This window comes from Elephantulus edwardii, unplaced genomic scaffold (assembly GCF_000299155.1).
Source record: "Elephantulus edwardii isolate Elephantulus edwardi_28Jun2011 unplaced genomic scaffold, EleEdw1.0 scaffold00133, whole genome shotgun sequence".
NCBI lineage: Eukaryota > Metazoa > Chordata > Mammalia > Macroscelidea > Macroscelididae > Elephantulus > Elephantulus edwardii.
In genome coordinates this window covers 1,951,245-1,970,354 of record NW_006399883.1, presented here as the reverse complement: position 1 = coordinate 1,970,354, position 19,110 = coordinate 1,951,245, and the positions used below count along the sequence as shown (strand labels likewise).

The following is a 19,110-nucleotide window of genomic DNA, read 5'->3' as shown; positions in this document are numbered from 1 at the left end:
TTTGTATCATAGTAAAAAATGCTATTTGTGATTCATATTTATTTTTTTACTCCCACAAACATGGTTCTCATAATTTAGAATCTCCTAATTTGTTAATTAGTGTACCTGAGATGAGGATGTCTCTCATTTAGAAGGATTACTTTGACACATTAGCTTTCAACTTAATAGGGTAAAATTTTTGTTACCAGGTACATACAAAAATTATTACTTTACTTGCTGTTTATTGTGTATCTATGGTACAGTCATACATTTATGTCATTCATGTTTTGTTCTCAATAGTTAGAAACTAGTTCATTAAGGTGGTTCACCTTCCAAGTACTTTCTTTAGGGCATTAGCCACATCTTTGTTCCGAAGACTATAAATAAGGGGATTAAGCATGGGAGTGAGGAGAGTGTAGAAGACGGAAAGAACTTCATCCTGCTCAGCTGTATGATAGGCTTTGGGAAGAACATACTTCATGATGGCTGTTCCAAAGAAAAGACACACCACAATCATATGGGAAGAACAAGTAGCCAGAGCCTTTTTCACCCCTGAATTTGAACCTAATACCAAAACAGTTGAGAGAATTTTTCCATAGGAGACCATGATGACTGATATTGGAATGAGGAGGAACACAACACCACTGAAAAAAAGACCATTTTCATAGTGAGATGTGTCTGCACAAGCAAGCTTTAGGAGAGCTACATTCTCACAAAAGAAATGATGTATTTCCCTGGAAGCACAGTAGGGAAGATTCAGAATATATATTGCATGGACCAAGCCATTGAGTAGCGATCCCAGCCAGGTTCCAATCACCATGAGTCCATAGACTGCAGGGCGCATGAGAATTGTGTAGCGAAGTGGATGGCATATTGCCACATAGCGGTCGTAAGCCATGACTACCAAGAGAAGGCACTCTGCTCCGACGAGGGCCGTGAAGAGGAACAGTTGAATTCCACAGTTAATAAAAGAAATGGTGTTTCTTCCAGATAAGAAGTCAACAGCTATCTTGGGGACAAAAGTGGAGGTATACAAGAGGTCCATGAAAGATAGTTGGCTTAGAAGGAAGTACATGGGAGTGTGAAGTCGTGCATCCAACCAAATGAGCATCATCATCACAACATTTCCAGCAAGAGCCATGAGGAACACCAGGAAGATGAATGTGAAGAGAAGCTTGGGGACTTGTATATGGAAAAATAGTCCTAGTAGAATAAAATCTGTTCCAATTGTCTGATTTCTCCAACTGCCCATTCTTGCCTGTTACCCTGGATTGAATATATAAAAATTTTAGCCACCATCATCCAAATAGGCCTATCCTTAGTTTTTAATATATCTTTTCTTCCTTTGCTTTGAAATATTACATAGGTTTTCAAATATAATCAAGTATTTACATGACTTGACAACACAATACGCGTTATTCCTACTATAATATCACTACATTATTAATTAAAGTTGGTTTTTTAAAATCTGAAATATAACAATGTCATTTGTTAAGTAAATACATTTAAGTTCTTTGAAATGTTTATATTTTTAGTAAATAGATTGTGTTTAAAATTGTTAATATCTATAAATTCCTTATTTACACATATACACATACCATACATATCAGGTATGATTTCTGTCTGGCTAACATATATGTGGTTGCACTAACTTTATAAAATTTTAATCTTTTCATGATAAAATAGTCTTCTTTGCTTTATATTTTTACTTTTAAGCTTTAAGAGATCTCATGTGGCCTTGACCATAGGGAGTTGTACTGCTAGCACGAAGGTGGTACTTCAGCCTCTAACTAGATTCTCTATTCTATAGATATTCTATCTCTTTAAACTCTCTCAACTACTCAACTAGAGGAAGACAGACAATCTCCTTTCATGTGGCATCTTAGTTTGGAAACTCTAGAAAGGGTCAGTTTCAGTCAACTTTAAAGGCACTATAATGAGTTGTTTATTATGAATGTTGTTGCTATTGTCATTGATATGCGCCATCAAGTCATAGCAATCTTATTTACAACAGTCTGAAGCCTGTTCTATCCTGAGACAACCTTAACCTACCTACACTGTCTCAATAACTGAGTCAATCTATCTCATTCAGGGTTTTCCTCTCATGTGCTGCCTCTCCATCCTTCCAAGTTTAATGTCCCTCTTCAAGGACTGGTTCTTCCTTTCAATAAGCCCAAATTATGTCAGATGAAACTTCAAAATCCTTGCATCCAAGGAACAGCCTAGTTTCACCCTCTTTGCTCTCTGGTAGTTCATGATATAGTTAATACTCTTTTCAAAGCATCATTTCTTCTTCTATCACCCTAAGTCATCCAGCTTTCTGATGCATAGCAAGTAATTGGGAAGATCATGGCCTAGATCAGGTACACCTTGGTCTCTAGATTGACATCATTGCTCTTCAGTGCTCTAGAGAGGTCCCTGACAGCGGATTTTCCCAAAGTTGTTGTTCTTGTCGTTGTTATGTGCCATCGAGTTGCCTGTGACTTCTAACTACCCTATGTACAACAATCCTAAACCCTGCTCTGTCCTGTGCCAATCTTATTGTCTCTAACACACCCGCCCCTATTGCCCCAATCACTGAATCAATAGATCTCGATGACAGATTGCCCCTCCTCCCCTGTCCTTTTACCATCCCAAGCATGATGTCTCTCTCTAAGAACAGGTCCAGCCTTGCAACTTGCCCAAAGTGTGTCAGACAAAGCTTCAGAAACCTTTCCTCCAAGGAGCAGCCTGGTCTCACTGTCTAGGACAATCCTGCTTGTTCTAGCAATCCATGGTATATTCAACACTCTTCTCCAGCACCACAGCTCAAAGGCATCAACTTTTCTATCATCCCTAGTTATTGTCCAGGTTTCCAATTCACAGTAAGTAATTGCAAAAACTATGGCCTGTATCAGGCACACCTTAGTCTCCAGATTGATATCGTTGCTTTTCCGTATTTTGGTGAGATTTTCCCATTAGAGACCCTAACACTAAACTTTTGGAAAATGAGACACGGACAAGTCACCAAAAAAGTGAAGTAGAGAGTATATAACCTTTGATTAACTCTTGATTCATGTCTTGTGGGCAAGACAGTAGTGGTAGGTCTTAGAACTTTGAGGCAACCCTGCTGCTTAGATGGATAGAATAGTGAGAAAGACAAGATGCCTCTTTACTCTTGCCTTCATCCAACAATCTGCCATCACTGATTGCTACACAATTCTTCAGCTTTTATGGTTAATTCTAACAGCAACAACTTCAGCAGTGACTCTTAAATTGATAATAAAAAGCTCCCTAAAGCTTTAATTTGATGTTTAATTTGATGTTTCCTGAGTTTTGACTGATCCCCATTTGAATCTAGCCACTGAGGCTAGATAGCTGAGGGTGTATTGACCCTAACCCAAACAGATGAAGAGAAGATATTTCACCTTGAAAGCTATTGTTAATTGCAGTGACCTGATAACTTACTCTGGACTAGACTCTTGTTTATAGATGCAGATTCAATTGTAATGCATGATTCTTCAGAGAAAAAGAAATTTTTGTTTCCTTAGGGTGCTGGCTTGATAAGACTGGAAAAATTAAAATTGCCTGTCTGAAATGGGGGGATTAAGGAATGAAGTAGCTCGCATACATATTTCCCTACATATAGATGATGGTGAGGAAAAGGTTGATCTTTTAAACAATGAGAAATAGTGGCTAAGAAAAGCCAGAGAGTAGGCTGTGGTGGTAGAATAAAGTTGGATTTTTTTAGCCAGTTAGCCTCTGGTCTACAGCTACCTTAACTCAGACACATGATATTCAAGTCAGCATGGTTTTGCAAATCAGAATCAGCTGTGGGATAAGAGAAAGAATCAACCAGGATAAGAGAAAGAATGCTTCCTCACACTTGTCAGCAAGACTTGACTCAATCATGAAAGATTTGAGGTAAGTTCTGCTTGTTGTAGCAAGAATTACGATGAGCATGGCTTGTGGTGGCAAGATCCTGGTGAGTGTGAGACCCTGATGGTGGAGAGACTATGGCATTGTTGTGGACAAACAGTGGTAAGGTATGACCTGAGGTTTCTTTCATTTGTGCTGGTAACAGTTAAAGATTTGGCTATTTTAGTTGGATTTTTAAGGGAGAAGCTTTGGCAAACTTTGCTGCATGATTTGGATTTAACTGCTGAACTCAAACTGGAGCTTGGACTGATTGAGGAATTGTGCCTTGAGACTGCTTGGCTAAAACTTGGGTTTACGTTGGGTGACATTCTTTGCCTCCTCCATTTGCCAACTTCCTTCTCTAAAAAACCGCCCATCATTTTGGTATCATAACTATGAGTTTGCGAGTCATCAATGAATAAAAGTACCTCTAGTTCTTGATGTGGCTGTAGAGGCAACCACGGTGCTGGATCATGGGCTCTTTATTATCTGTCTTCTACTCTAAGGCAGTGAGGGCTGTGCTGTTCTCATTTCATTTGGCCCTTGCAGAGAGATGTTCATGATCCTGTTTCCCTATTTCCTGTTTTCTCCTCTTTTAGACAGTTTTAATACAACATTCAAATCATATAACTTCCTATTTCACAGAATCATATTTCATGGTAGATCATAGCTGTTAAGTAACACATACCAGTGTATCTTTCCTGTAAAATATGTAAAAGCAATATCTATATAAGGTAGACACTGGTCAGGGAAAGACAATTCTAATAGTTTCCACTAAAAGAGATAGAAAGAAAAATGGTAATACCACATTCTATCTAAGGAGTTCCATCCAGCTCTCATTAATATCACTGTATATCTTTCTGTCTATATATTTAAAAAAAACATTTTGAATATGTTGAAGCATGTTCTTCAAACAAGTTAATTAAATTAAAAACAATCTTGTCTTAAACTTTGGCATATGTTCTTTATTTATTGTGTTTTTGTAATACTATTTATCAAGATTGGCTCAGTGCCCCCCCAAATTGAGGGAAATAGTAAGAACAGTTATTTGAGAAAGGCAGAATAACAAAGTCATTCCTAAAACTCACAGCTGTTGATATAACTCAGAGACAGGATAGATTAGAACTGCGTATAACTGTCCCATGGACTTTCTAATGCTATCATCTTTAAATTATAAAATTTATAATCTTTCTACCGTTTGCAATCTAGTTCTGCTCTTAACGAAAAAAGGCCAAACATTCAATTCCATAAAGTCTTTCATTTGTTGATGATTAATTAATTACATTTTGACTAAATATAAAGTCATCAATGAGTAGGAGAATATATATTAAATAAATAATGTAAATAAATAATTTCTTCTAAACTAGTGTCACATACCAATAAAATACATCCTAGAGAGTATAAAGTGAAGAGTTTGCATTATTATTGTTGTGTACTAGTCAGTTGGAACTGACCCACATCTGAGCCTCGGAAGGGTTTTCAGAAGCAGTTTAATGACACGGGAGGAGATTGACAATCTTTTTCCCATGGAGCAGCTGGTGGTTTTGGACTGCATATCTTTGGGATTACAGCACAGCTTCTTATCAGAACTTCCTAGGTTTCACATTGTTGGGCTATCTTTTTCAGGGAAGCCTACTCTTTCCTTTATAGACAAAATAGTAATTTCAAAATAAAATATTAGTAATACTTTTGATTAGTAGTAGTAATAACATTACTAATAATTATTATAAGTTATTATTAAAAAAAGCTTTCTATATCTTAAATCACCCCACGTGATGTTCTTCCTCCTACAAGCTGTATTTTTTATAGGAATCTAAGGGGACTTCACAATTACTTGCTATCATTAGAGAGCTGGACATTGACTAAGGATGACAGAAGAAGAATCAATGCCATTAAGTTGTGGGGCTGAGGAAAAGTCTTGAACACACCATGGACTGCCAAGAAAACAAATAGGTCTGTCTTGGAGACTTGTTTCTCCTTGGAGGCTAGGATATTGAAGCTTCGTCTGACATACTTTGGGCAGTTGGCCGGGAAAGACTGATTCTTGGAGAACTACATCGTCCTCAAAGGGTGGAGGGACAGCACCGGAAAGGAAGACCATGGATGAGTGAATTGATATAATAACTAGGGCAATGAGAGTGGGTATGTTGGAGTGAGTGAGATTGGCTCAGGACAGGACAGGCTTCAGAGCTGTTGTACATAGGGTCATTTTGAATCACAGGCAACTCGATGGCACATAACAACATTAACAACAAGGACTCAAAGTACATATAAATCAACCTTAATAAAAATAGACCTTTTAAAACTGTTCTCTCCCTCATCTGTTTCAATGCAGTATACGTAATTTATCCAGTTTTTCTCATTCTTACCCCATATTATAGGGTATTATGATTATCAAAAGAGTCCCGAATGAAGGTTGTAGAGTGGAGTATACTCGGAGTGGGGATGGGGGGTGCGGGGGGATTGTATACCAATGAACGAATTTTTCTTTTACTTTTCAAAGAGAAGAGTGAACTGGGGGAGGGGGAGGCGGGGAGAAAAGTGCAACAATGAATGAATGGAAATCCAAAATCTCTGTAAATATTCATTAACATTAATAAAAATAATAGACCTTGTATATTTTAATGTCTTATGTGAAGTATGTGTTTCATATGTTAAATCACATTTCTTTACATTCTTTAATGTATTTCTTAAATTGTTATGTTACTATTTTATTACAGTAAATATTCTCACTCAAATAGCTTTGAAAAAACTATTTTGAACATGAATACAACTCAACTACAGAGGGATGAAGATATTCAAATTCTCCTGTTAATAAATATTCAGTGATTGTTTTTGAGATATTTTTGTAAGTAAAAAATTATCTACAATTTTTGCCTCTTGTTCCTGAAAAATATCTGAATCTTATATGGTATCAAATATATGTGCTAAATATCTAAACTAGGATATGGAACATTACTCAGTTCCACGTCCATTTAAACTGACTCAAAAATTACGATAAATTATTCTGTAACATTACTTTCAGTTGTGTGACAAATCAAGCTTGAAAATTATGAATAAGTAGACTACTCACCGAAACAGAACATTGTCTCAATCATCAGAGAGGTTGAAACACAATTAATATTTTGGGTAGTAATGCAGCTATAAAGGGTTTTAAAAATTCTATTTTATTCTCAGAAATACATTACTTTAGAATTCCCTATTTTCCTAAAAATGGCACTGTATCTATACCTATGAAAGAAGCATTGCAAATAGAAACATTGAGAGAAATTAATCTTCCTTTAGTGTCATAATCAATGAACTAAGAAGGTTAAATAGCCCTCAGAAGTTTCTACTATGTAGATTCAGGTTACTTTATAATTCTACTTACCTATCCTCAGAGAGTAAGTCTTCTGTGTTTTCATTTGTTCCCTTAGGCAGACTATAGCCTAATTATTTTCTTTTTATTGGTTTGCTTGCAAAAAACCTTAATATACTTTGTGTTTCACACTATTCTTTATTCACATTTTGTTTCATACAATCATTCTCATGCATGATGTTTTATAAAACTAATAACAATTGAATCTTGCCCATCATTACTCTACCTTTTCACCAGATCCTTCCTATTTATTTCCCCCATTTCACCACCAGATTGTGTAGCCCTGGGGTTTTTCCCCTATACATCTTTAGCCCTCCGTCCAATGTTCATAGCAGCAGTAGACATCATTTCAAGAAGATGGAAAAAGTACAAATGTCCAATCACAACCAAATGGATTGAAAAACTGTGGTACATTCACGCAATAGAATACTGTGCAGCACTCAGGGGCAACTATTTAAAAAAAATACTATATAACTTGGGAGAGGCTGGAAAGCATTATACTGAGTGAAATAACACACTCTCATAAGGACAAGTACTGCATAAGACCATTATTGTAAAAGTGCCTGATATAGGCCATGGTCTTTGCCATTACTTGCTTTGCATCAGAGAGCTGAACAATGACTAGAAATGATAGAAGGAGAATTGACGCCTTTGAGCTGTGGTGTTAGTGAAGAGCATTTAATATACCATGGACTGCTAAGAAAATGAACCCTGGAGAGGGTTAAACCAGGTTGCTCCTTGGAGGCAAGGATTCTGAAGCTTCATCTGACATACTTTGGACATGTTACAAGGAGGGACCAGTCCTTGGAGAAGGACATCATGCTTAGGTGGGTGGAGGGACAGCGCAGGAGAGGAAGAGCCTCTATGAGGTGGATTGATTCAGTGATTGAGGTAATTGGGATAGGTGTGTTGGAGACAGTGAGATTGGCACAGGATAGATCAGGGTTTATGGCTGTTGTACATAGGGTCATTATGAGTCACATGTGACTCAATGGCACATAACAATAACAACATAGCCCTATTACTTAACATCCTTAAAATGGTCCCATTTTTTTAAACAATTCTGTTCCTTTGGAAATAAAAAGATCAATTTTCAACAATTCCAACTAACTCTATCTTGAAAAGCTATTATAACTGGGCAAAAAACTATGTTTGACTCCCTGTCACTAGGAGTCAATTGAGTAGCAGCAAAAAAGGATTGAATCTTTTAGATGTACTTTAACCAAATACCATCAATCTAAGAAAATTTTTTAAAAAAAGACAGAAAAGTAAAAGAGCAGTATGGATGCCTTGAAGAGAAATCTCTGACATCCCAGAAACAAGCCAGGCTTTTTAAGGGGGTAATCAAGTGGATATTTAAAGGAGATGAAATGTGAGAATGACTTGGGGGAGGGAAATGTTCAATGGTTTTTATATGGTTGTTTCTTCCCTGTCTCTTTCTGTGATGGTTGTCAGATGCCCTGTGATTGATGTTTTAAGTGTAATCAGGTTCCCTTGTTGATTATGCATTTTTCAAGTAATTTCTCCATTTACTTTTTTCATATCAGGGTGATATAAGCACAAATTATTAGTTTCATACATAACAATTTCACACAAAACTGATCAATTAAGTTAAAGGACATATGCCACTTTTACTACTGTCATAAACTTAGGCAACTGTTTACTAGTTTCTTAAACTTGGGCAACTATTTACTATTATTCTGAACGTAGTCTATTATGTTTGGCTCCTCCATCCTTCAGTATCACTGTGATTACATCCCAGTTGAGAATGTTCACTTAGGTTATTGGCACAACAGTTTTCTTCATGATCAGACTGGAGGGTCAGCCATGAGCGAGTTCCAACTCTACAAAATGTAACAACCAGTCATTTTTTATGGTCTCACATATGTTACTTTTATTTCTTTGTTTTTTATAAAATCTCTAAAATTTGGAGTCCTCTTTAGAGTTTTAGCCATACTAAAGGACTTGAAACTGTATGACACATAGGAAATGATCAAGAAACACATTAGCTTTTTGAGAAGAGCACTGTATGCAACTGTATTTTATGAGTTTAAAGTGAATTCATGAGTATAAATTTCCTGGGATGCATGTCAGGTACTAAAGGGAAAAGAGATTTCGTTTTAGATGTCCCACGTCAATTAAATAGACTGAGAAATTATTGTACACTCACACAATGGAATACAATGCAGCACATAGGAGCAATGTTTTTGTAAATTATTACTTAACTTGGGAGAGACTAGAGAACATTATGCTGAGTGAACGAACTCAGTTCTAAAAGGACAATTTTTATGAAACCGTTATTGTAGAATGAGTATGAGTATCCAAGGTAGGGGGAGGTGGAAGCGGAGGGATAAAGATGTGTGGGGAAAAGTGGGGGACTGATCATGGCGTTGTACAATTTGATGGAGGGGGGAATTGGAAGAATCTGCTCTGGAAAATAATGTATTCAAATATTGCATACAAACTAACCTATTTAAAAATACAAAAAATAAGAACACTTGGTAGTATGAATTGAACTATAATGTGTAGTTTTCTCTTATAGTTAACTCAAACGTACTACGGTTAAGTCATTTCCAAATCACAGTGATCCTTCATTGGAATTCCAAGGCTGTAAGTCATGGTGAAAAGACATTTTCCTAGGCAAGTATAGATAGATCGCAACTAAAAGATACATTTTTTTTGTTGTTGGGTAAGGAGGGTAATTTATTATAAACAAGAACTTTTCTCAAATTAAAGAATAATAGGCATACCTTTTCTTTAATGAATTCTATGTGCACAAATATTGATTGAATATCAGTGTTCTTTTTCACACACATTTATATATGCGTATATGTAAATCTCTTTATAACTTTATAATTTTTATATTTATTCACCATTTTCTGTGTTTTTATGTTTTTATATTTTTAGGTGCTGTCAAATTTCAACCACCCTGCTTTATTTTCAAAATCTATTAGTTTTAAGCATGTTGTTGCACTCATTCTCTTCATTGAGAGTATTTTTTCTCATGATTGGAGAGGAAGGAAGACTAAAATTAATAATATTTTAAAAAATCACCCAGTTTCATTGATATTTATAACTCAAGAATAGATATCAATGAGCATTTATTTAAGCTTTAATCATGTAAAGCAATTTTAAATTATATTGATAAGGTACCACTTCACGTAAGAAAACATTGCTTTTTTAAAATTTTTTTTATTAATTGTAATGAACATTTACAGAGAATTCGGATTTTCATTAATTCACTTGTGCATTTTTCTCCCTGCCCACTCCTTCCCCTCTCCAGTTCACTTTTCATTAGTATACAATCCCCCATCGCCCAACCTAGTACACTCCACTCTGAGGCCTTCATTCTGGACTGTTGTCATCACCATAATGCTCAATCGTCTCTTTTAAACAGTTCTCTCCTTCATCTGCCTCAATGAGTATGCATAATTTATCCCATCTTTCTCAGTCTCACCCCCATCCTTATGTCAGTCCCATTCTACAACAGTGGCACTATGCAGTATTTGTCCTTTTGTGACTGAGATATTTCACTCAGCATAATGCCCTCCAGAGTCACTCATTTTTAATAATATTGCGCGAGTTCCTTGTTTTTTAATGAAGCATAGTATTCCGTTGTCTGAATATACCACAGCTTCTCTATCCATTCGTTTGTTGATGGACACAAGTTGTTTCCAACTCCTTTCTATTGTGGAAAAAACCACAATAAACATGGGTGTGCATATATCTGCCTGACAGTTATATTATCTTTAGGGTATATTCCCAGTAGAGGAATTGCTGGGTCAAATGGTATTTCTATTTTCAACTTTTTGAGAAAGCGCCTTACAGTCTTCCATAGTGGTTGCACCATGTTACACTCCCACCAACAGTGAATAAGCGTTCCAGTTTCTCCTTAACCTCGCCAGCATTTGTTGTTTGCTACTCTGTTAAATTTTGCAATTCTTACTGAGATGAGATGATATCTCATAGTTGTTTTGAGTTGCATCTCTCTTAGAGCTAGGGATTTTGAACATTTCTTCATGTGCTTCTTGGCCATCTGAATGTCTTCCTTGATGAAGTGTCTGTTCATATCCTGTGCCCAGTTTTCAATTGGATTATTTACCTTTGTCTTGTTGTGTTGCTCATGTATTTTATAAATTCTAGATATAACTCCCTTATTTGATATGTCATTACTAAATACTTTTTCCCAGTCTGTGGTTTCCCTTTTTGCCCTGTTGGAGAAGTTTTTGGATGTGCATAGAGATTTGATTCTTAGAAGGTCCCATTCATCTATTTTATTTTCTCCTGGATCTAGATTTTTCAGGATGCTCTGAAGACTGTTTATGTTGTGGATTAGGACTTCTAGAGTTCTTCCAAGCTTTTCTCTAATGAAGTTTATAGTCCTTGGTTTTAGTCCTAGGTCCATGATCCACCTAGAGTTGGTTTTTGTGTATGTAGTGAGGTGTGGATCTTACTTGAGTCTTCTGCAGATAGTTTTCCAATTTTGCCAACACCATTTGTTTAAAAGGCTGTCGTTTCCCCAGTTCGTTGATTTCATCTCCTTGTCAAAATCAGTTGGTAATAGGTAGATGGGCTGATTTCTGGGTTCTCAATTCTATTCCATTGATCTATGTGTCTGTCTTTGTACCAGTACCATGCTGTCTTTACCACCACGACAGTGTAGTAGGATTTGAAATCACGGAGTGATATACCTCCTACCTTTCTTCTATTTTTAAGGAGTGGTTTGCTTATTCGAGGCTTCTTTCCATTCCAGAAGAAACTGGAGATTGCCTTTCCCATCTTGTTGAAGAATGGGATTGGTATTTGTATTGGGATTGCATTGAAAATGTAAATTGCCTTTGGTAGTATTGCCATTTTCACAATATTGAGTCTTCTTATCCATGAGCAAGAGATATTCTTCCACTTCCAGGTCTCTTTTTATTTCTTGCAGTAATGTTTTGTGAATTTCTTTGAACAGATCCTTTGTGCTTCTGGTTAGATTGACTACAAATTATTTAATCTTGTGATTAGCTATTGTGAAGGGTGTTGTTTTTCTTAGCTCCTGCTCTGTATTCTCTTTGTTATTGACAGTGAAACGCAATTAAATTTTCCTACCAATGACTAAGGATGAGAGAAAAACAATGGATGCCTTTGAGTTGTAGTGCTAGAGAATTGTCTTGAACATACTATGGACCACAAAGAAAACAAATAAGTCTGTCCTTCCTGGAGATGGTGAAACCAAGTTTCCCCTTGGAGACCAGGATTTTGAAGCTCTGTATGACATACTTGGCACATGGCCAGGAAGTATCGGTCCTTGGTGAAGGACATCATGCTTGAAAGGTTAGAGGGACACAGGGCAGGAGAGGAAGACCTCAGGTAACATGGATTGGTACGGTAATTGAGGTGATGGGGATAGATGTGTTGAAGTCAATGAGGTTAAGGGCAGGCTTCAGAGATTTTGTAGATAGGGTGGCTATGAGTCACAGGTGACTCAACAGCACATAACAACATAACAATAACATCAAACATTGATGCAAGAGTTTTAATATTAAATATTAATTTTATTTGCAGAAATTTTCCCAAAGATAGAATTCTAATTGTTTTTTGTCTTTTTATTTTCTTAAATATATCATGGACTGCTAGGAGAACAAACAGATTCATCCTGAGAGAGGGTGAAAACCAGTTGCTCCTTAGAGGCAAGAACTTTGAGGCTTCATCTGACATAATGTGGGTATGTTGCAAGGAGGGACCAGTCCTTGGAGAGGGACATTATGCTTTGGAGGGTGGGGAGACAGAGCAAGAGAGGAAGCCCATGGATGAGATGGATTGATTCAGTGACTGAGCTAATGAGGGTATATGTGTCAGAGACAGGGAAGCATGGCACAGGATAAAACAGTTTTCAGAGCTATTGCATATAGGGTCGCAATGAGTTGCAAGCAACTTGATGGCACATAACAACAAACAACAACAGCATCATTCAAAATTCAAGTCTGTAAAAGAAAATATTGTCAATAGAAATATTCATAGAAATTTATCTGTTTATCTTCCCTTGGTATAAGGACCTCAAATAGGCATTAAATAGTCCATAGAAGTCTCTACTATGAAGACGCAAGCAAAGTTACAATCTTACCAAAAAAAATCCTCAGGAAAAATGTCTTCTGTATGCCTTTCTCTTTCCTTAGATAGATTGCATCACAATTACTCCATTATCCTATGAGTTCTTTAATTTTTAAAATTGTTTGATCCATAGCAAGTTAAGAAAAATGTTGATCACTCTTCAGCTCCAGATGACTATCTTGAAAACTCATATTTTTATATAGTTATTAACCAAACAAAATCACATGAAACCCTTCTTGGCACACAGTATGGTGATCAATAAACGCACTAATTTTTCAATGTCATGTATGTGATTATGCTTTGTGTGTTTAAAGCAAATAAATGCAAATTTCTTGGAATGTAACAATATAAATATTTCATAGTATGAAGATAGGAATTTGAATTTTATAAGTAGTACAATTGATAGTATGAATTGAACTATAAATTGTAGTTTTCCTTTTCTTTGTTGAATCCTCAAATTAAGAAAGAAAAAAAAAGGGACTAGTATGAGGAGAAATATATTAACAACCTATGTAAAAAACTATTAATTGAATATCATCCCAATCAAACACACATATGTATAAACACAGATGTACAGAAATACATGCCAGTATTTTCAATATGAAATATACATCAATAATTTATTTGTACACTTTTGTAATTGCACATAATAGCAAAGTTCAACAGAGCAGCAAACAAGTTGTGGAGAAACTGGAACCCTTATTCACTGTTGGTGGGAGTGTAAAATGATGCAACCACTATGGAAGGCAGTACGACACTTTCTCAAAAAGTTGCAAATAGAAATACCATTTGACCCAGCAATTCCACTTCTGGGAATGTACCCTAAAGAAATCATAATCACCACCCAAGCATATATATGCACACCCATGTTTACTGTAGCTTTGTTCACAATAAAGGAGTTGGAAACAACATAAGTGCCTGAAGTGCAGGCTGGATTTAGAAGAGGACATGGCACTAGGGATATAATAACTAATGTAAGATGGATCTTGGCTGAAAGCAGAGAATACAAGAGGAATGTCTGTCTCTGTTTCATTGACTATGCAAAGGCATTTGACTGTGTGGATCACAACAGACTGTGGCTGACTCTGAGAAGAATGGGAATCCCAGAACCCTTGCCTGTGCTTACGTGAAACCTATACTTGGTCCAGGAGGCAGTCATCAGAACAGAGCAAGGAAACACCGCATGGTTCAAAATTGGGAAGGGTGTGCATCAAGGATGTGTCCTATCTCCATATCTTTTCAATCTCTATGCGGAACAGATTATCTGGGAGGCTGGGTTCCGTGAGAAGTGTCACATGAGGATTGAAGGTAGACTCACCAACAATCTGTGTTATGCAGGTGACACAATCCTGCTTGCTGAAACTGAGGAGGACCTGAAGCTCTTGCTGCAGAGGGTCAAGGAGTGCCCCCTTCAAGAGCAGTTGAAGCTAAACTTCAAGAAAACAAAGTTTCTCTCACTTGCATGATTGGAAATATCATGATAGATGGTGAAGATATTGAGATTGTTGACAGCTTGGGTACACTTGATTCTATAATCAACACTTTTGGTACCAGCAGCAAGGAAATTAAAAGATTAATTGCATTGCAAAGCCTGCTGTCAGAGACGTCTTTAAAGTACTGAAGAGCAATGATGTTAGCTGGAGACTAAGGTATGCCTGATACAGACCTTGGTCTTTGCAGTTACTTGCTATGCATCAGAGAGCTGGACAATGACTAGGGATGATAGAAGAAGAGTTGATGCATTTGAGCTGTAGTGCTAGAGAAGAGTATTGAATATACCATGAACTGCTAAGAGAACAAACAAGTTCATCCTGGAGAGGGTTAAATCAGGCGGCTCCCTGGAGGCAAGGATTCTGAAGCTTCATCTACCATACTTTGGGCATGTTGCAAGGCCGGATCAGTCCTTGGAGAGGAATGTTATACTCGGGAGGGTGGAGGGACAGCTCAGAAGAGGAAGACCCTCAGTGAGGTGGATTGATTCATGACTGGGGTAATCGGGGTAGTTGTGTCAGAGACATTAAGACTGGCAAGGGATAGAATAAGGTTTAGAGCTGTTGTACATAGGGTTGCTATGAGTTGCAGGCGACTTGACGGCACATAACAATAACAACAACAATAAATGGTGCTCTAATAATAAATAGTAGGTAAAGAGTTGTGCTGCAAACATAGAAGTAGGTAGTCTGACTCCACCAAGTCTTCTTCAGGACTAAGATGGCAATTTCCCCATGTGCAATTTTTAGCCTCAAAAAACCCACTAGACGTTGAGCTTAAATCTGTTCTGTCTCGACAGCAATGAATTGAGTTTTGTTGTACAATTTTTGGATAATATTGAGAAAAATAATGATTTTGGAGCACTTTATTTTGCACACGTAAAATCTGCACAAAGACATAGGATTTTTTTAACAGTACAAAATAGTGCATATTTTAAAAATAAGGAAGGTATGCATCAAGTTTTTGTGCTATGCAAACACCCTGAGTGGCTGTCATATAAAAGAAGAATGTGGAATCATGTTTGAAGGTTATTTAATGTGCAATGAGTAATATGCAAATGACAGGCTTTTTTTTTTTTTGCTGAAAATGAAGAGGACTTGAAGTACTCATTGAAGAAGTTCAAAGGATATATCCTTCAGCATGAATCGTACCACAACACTAACTAAACAGAATTCTTCACAACTCTGCATGATAAGTGGAGAAAAGCCTGAATTTGTCAAGAATTTCACTTGTCTTTCCGGACCTGGTTGAGCAGGAGGCGCCATCATGGGAGTTGACATCCACCACAACAAGGACAGAAAGGTCCAGCGCAAAGAGCCCCAGAGCCAGGACATCTATCCCCAGCTGTTGGTCAAGCTTTACAGGTTCCTGGTCACACGGACCAACGGCTGTGCTGAAGAGGCTGTTCATGAGCAGCACCAACCGGCCGCCGCTGTCCCTTTCTCCGATGATCCGAAAGATGAAGCTTTCTGACTGAGAAAACAAGACAGCTGTGGTGGTCGTGACCATAACAGGTGGCGTGTCGATTCAGGAGGTGTCCAAGCTGACAGTGCTTGCTTTGCATGAGCAGCTCGGCCCGGGGCCACATCCTCAAGGCTGGAGGCAAGATCCTCACCTTTGACCAGGGCCTCCGGACTCGCTCAAGGACTGCAGCACCGGGCTGCTGCCAGGGCCATGCAAGGGCCGAGAGGTGCACAGGCATTTCGGCAAGGTGCCAGGCATCCCACACAACCACACCAAACCCTATGGTCTGTCTGCTCCAAGGGCCGGAAGTTTGAGCTTGCAAAACAGAAGAGCCAGCCGCGGCTACAAGAACTAATCCCAGCTGCTGCCTTGTTATTAAAATCATATTGGGTCTTCCTGACAAAAAAAAAAAATCACTTGTATCCATAATCAACACATATGGACGAGTGATTACAAAAATAAATCAAAGGATTTCAATGATTGAATCCTCTGTCACTATTTAGTAAAGAGCAAAGATTTCAGTACAGATTGTGAAAATGTCATAGGTTTAGATAGAGTTCCTTCTCTTGTATGGAGGATGACAATAACTCAAAGGCATCTAAAATGGTTTGAAAGAAAGAGAACTCAGTATTGCATAACAATAACAAAACCAAGAAACAAAAATAAAAACCAAACAAATATAATCCACCGAAATTCCTGCACTCAAATCAATTCCAAATCATGGAGACATACTGTCCAGCTTTCAAGGCTATAAAACTTTCTAGCAGTAGAATACTTACATAGATTTTCACTTTTTTTGTATAATCAAAATGGCAGTTGCGATTTTTAATGATTTTTGAGTTCGGAATAGTTGGTGTTCCTGACTCAATACATTCTGCTATACACGTGAATGAATCTCAGACGAGGGGTGTAAGATGTGCTCTGACTTATTAGCAGTCTGTCAACGATTAGAGTTATGTGTTTTAGCCATGAGGTGTTCAAAGAAAGCAATAGTTTATTTGCTGTATATAATTTTTCTCTACAATAATAATAAACTTATGAAACTGAGACTACTCTTAACATTAGTTCTTTAGAGCTGCTTACCCTTTCAGAATTTTCCTCAGGGCGCTAGCTACTTCTTTGTTTCTAAGACTATAGATAAGGGGGTTAAGCATGGGTGTGAGGATAGTATAGAAGATAGAAAGCACTTCATCCTTCTCAGCAGTGTGATAAGATTTGGGCAGGAAGTACTTCATAATGGCTGTTCCATAAAAAAGAGACACTACAATCATATGGGAAGAACAGGTAGCTAAAGCCTTTTTCATCCCTGAATTTGATCCTAATCCCAAAACAGTGGAGAGAATTTTCCCATAGGAGACTAAGATGGCTGATATTGGAATGACAAGGAACACAGCACAACTGACAAAAAGAGTATTCTCATAGAGAGACGTGTCAGCACAAACAAGTTTCAGGAGAGCTGGGATCTCACAAAAGAAATGATCTATTTCTCTGCAGGTACAGTAGGGAAGATTAAGTGTATATATGACATGGATCAAGGCATTGGTCAGAGCTCCCAGCCAGCTTCCAATCAGCAAAAAACCATAGACTGTAGGTCGCATTAAAATTGAATAGTGGAGTGGATGGCATATAGCCACATAGCGGTCATAAGCCATGACAGCCAGGAGAAGGCACTCTGCTCCCACTAAGGCCGTGAAGAGGAACATCTGAATTCCACAGGCAATAAAAGTGATAGTGTTTCTCCCAGAAAGGAAGTCAATGGCTATCTTGGGAACAAAAGTAGTGCTATATAAGAGGTCCATGAAAGAAAGTTGACTCAGAAGGAAGTACATAGGAGTATGAAGCCGTGCATCCAACCAAATAAGAATCATCATCATTGCATTACCAACAAGGGCTATAAGGAACACAAGAAAGATAAATGTAAAGAGCATCTTGGGTGCTTTGATGTGGTGGAACAGTCCCAGTAGAATGAGGTCCGTTACAGTGGTCTGATTGCTCCATCTGTCCATTGTCTCCTTCCAGTGTATGACTCTAGAAAGAATTCACAAAATTTTTTTTAATTCACTGTCACTCAAATGGGTACTTTCAGTTTCCAATGTGCCCTCTCTCCCGTTTCTGACTTAGTCTTGCACATAGTAGATGTTTGTTGTTGATACATGGCCATGGAGTCAGAACTGACTCATAACTGACCCTCCAGTGGGCATTCAGAGGCTTTTGATTACAAGAAGATTGCCCTTCCTTCTCGCAAAGAGAAACTGATGGATTCAAATCACCTTTATTGGGGTTGGCAGCATGCATCCTTATCCATTAGACCACCAAAGGTCCCTAGAAATAGTATATAGAACATTAAATATGTTTAAATAATTCTTTGACAACTACTGTGAACTCAAAGGCCACATGTCTTTGGCTGCTCAAATTTCCTTGCAGGTCTGTGGAAGAATAATAGGCATTCTGCTCTTATGTTATTCATGGTCTCCAACCTCAGAAACTCACCAGAGTTTCCGCTATCAATTTGTTCTGACTTGACAAGAAAGTGTAGCAAAGCAATAAGATCTTTACCTTATTTACAACAGGGAGCTCTTGCGGCCTAATGGCAAGAAGTTGCACTATAATCCTGAAGGCAAAAAAATTTGAATCCACCAGATGCTCCATGGGAGAAGCATGAGCAATCTGCTCCTATGTGATTAACTGCCTCTGAAAACAACCCTCTGGAGGATCAGCTATAGGTTGGTTCCAACTCTCCCATACAAAATAAAGATTGAAGCATCATTCAATTAAGCCAATTTAATAAAACTTTCAAAATCTGACTCTTTCAGAATTTTAGAGAA

General features: G+C 37.6%; 2 protein-coding genes and 1 pseudogene across 2 annotated transcripts; 1 reads left to right on the top strand and 2 right to left on the bottom strand.

Annotated features, from left to right (window-relative positions):
• Window positions 1–304: 304 nt before the first annotated feature.
• On the bottom strand, window positions 305–1,231 carry LOC102862458 (olfactory receptor 2T27-like). Its single transcript, XM_006893992.1, has one exon. The coding sequence runs from the start codon at window positions 1,229–1,231 to the stop codon at window positions 305–307; it is 927 nt and encodes a 308-aa protein (XP_006894054.1).
• A 14,856-nt stretch (window positions 1,232–16,087) lies between these two features.
• Window positions 16,088–16,640, top strand: LOC102852407 (annotated as a pseudogene).
• A 724-nt stretch (window positions 16,641–17,364) lies between these two features.
• Window positions 17,365–18,291, bottom strand: LOC102862053 (olfactory receptor 56-like). The gene has a single exon (XM_006893991.1). It carries the CDS (start codon window positions 18,289–18,291, stop codon window positions 17,365–17,367), a length of 927 nt encoding a protein of 308 aa, XP_006894053.1.
• Window positions 18,292–19,110: the final 819 nt, after the last annotated feature.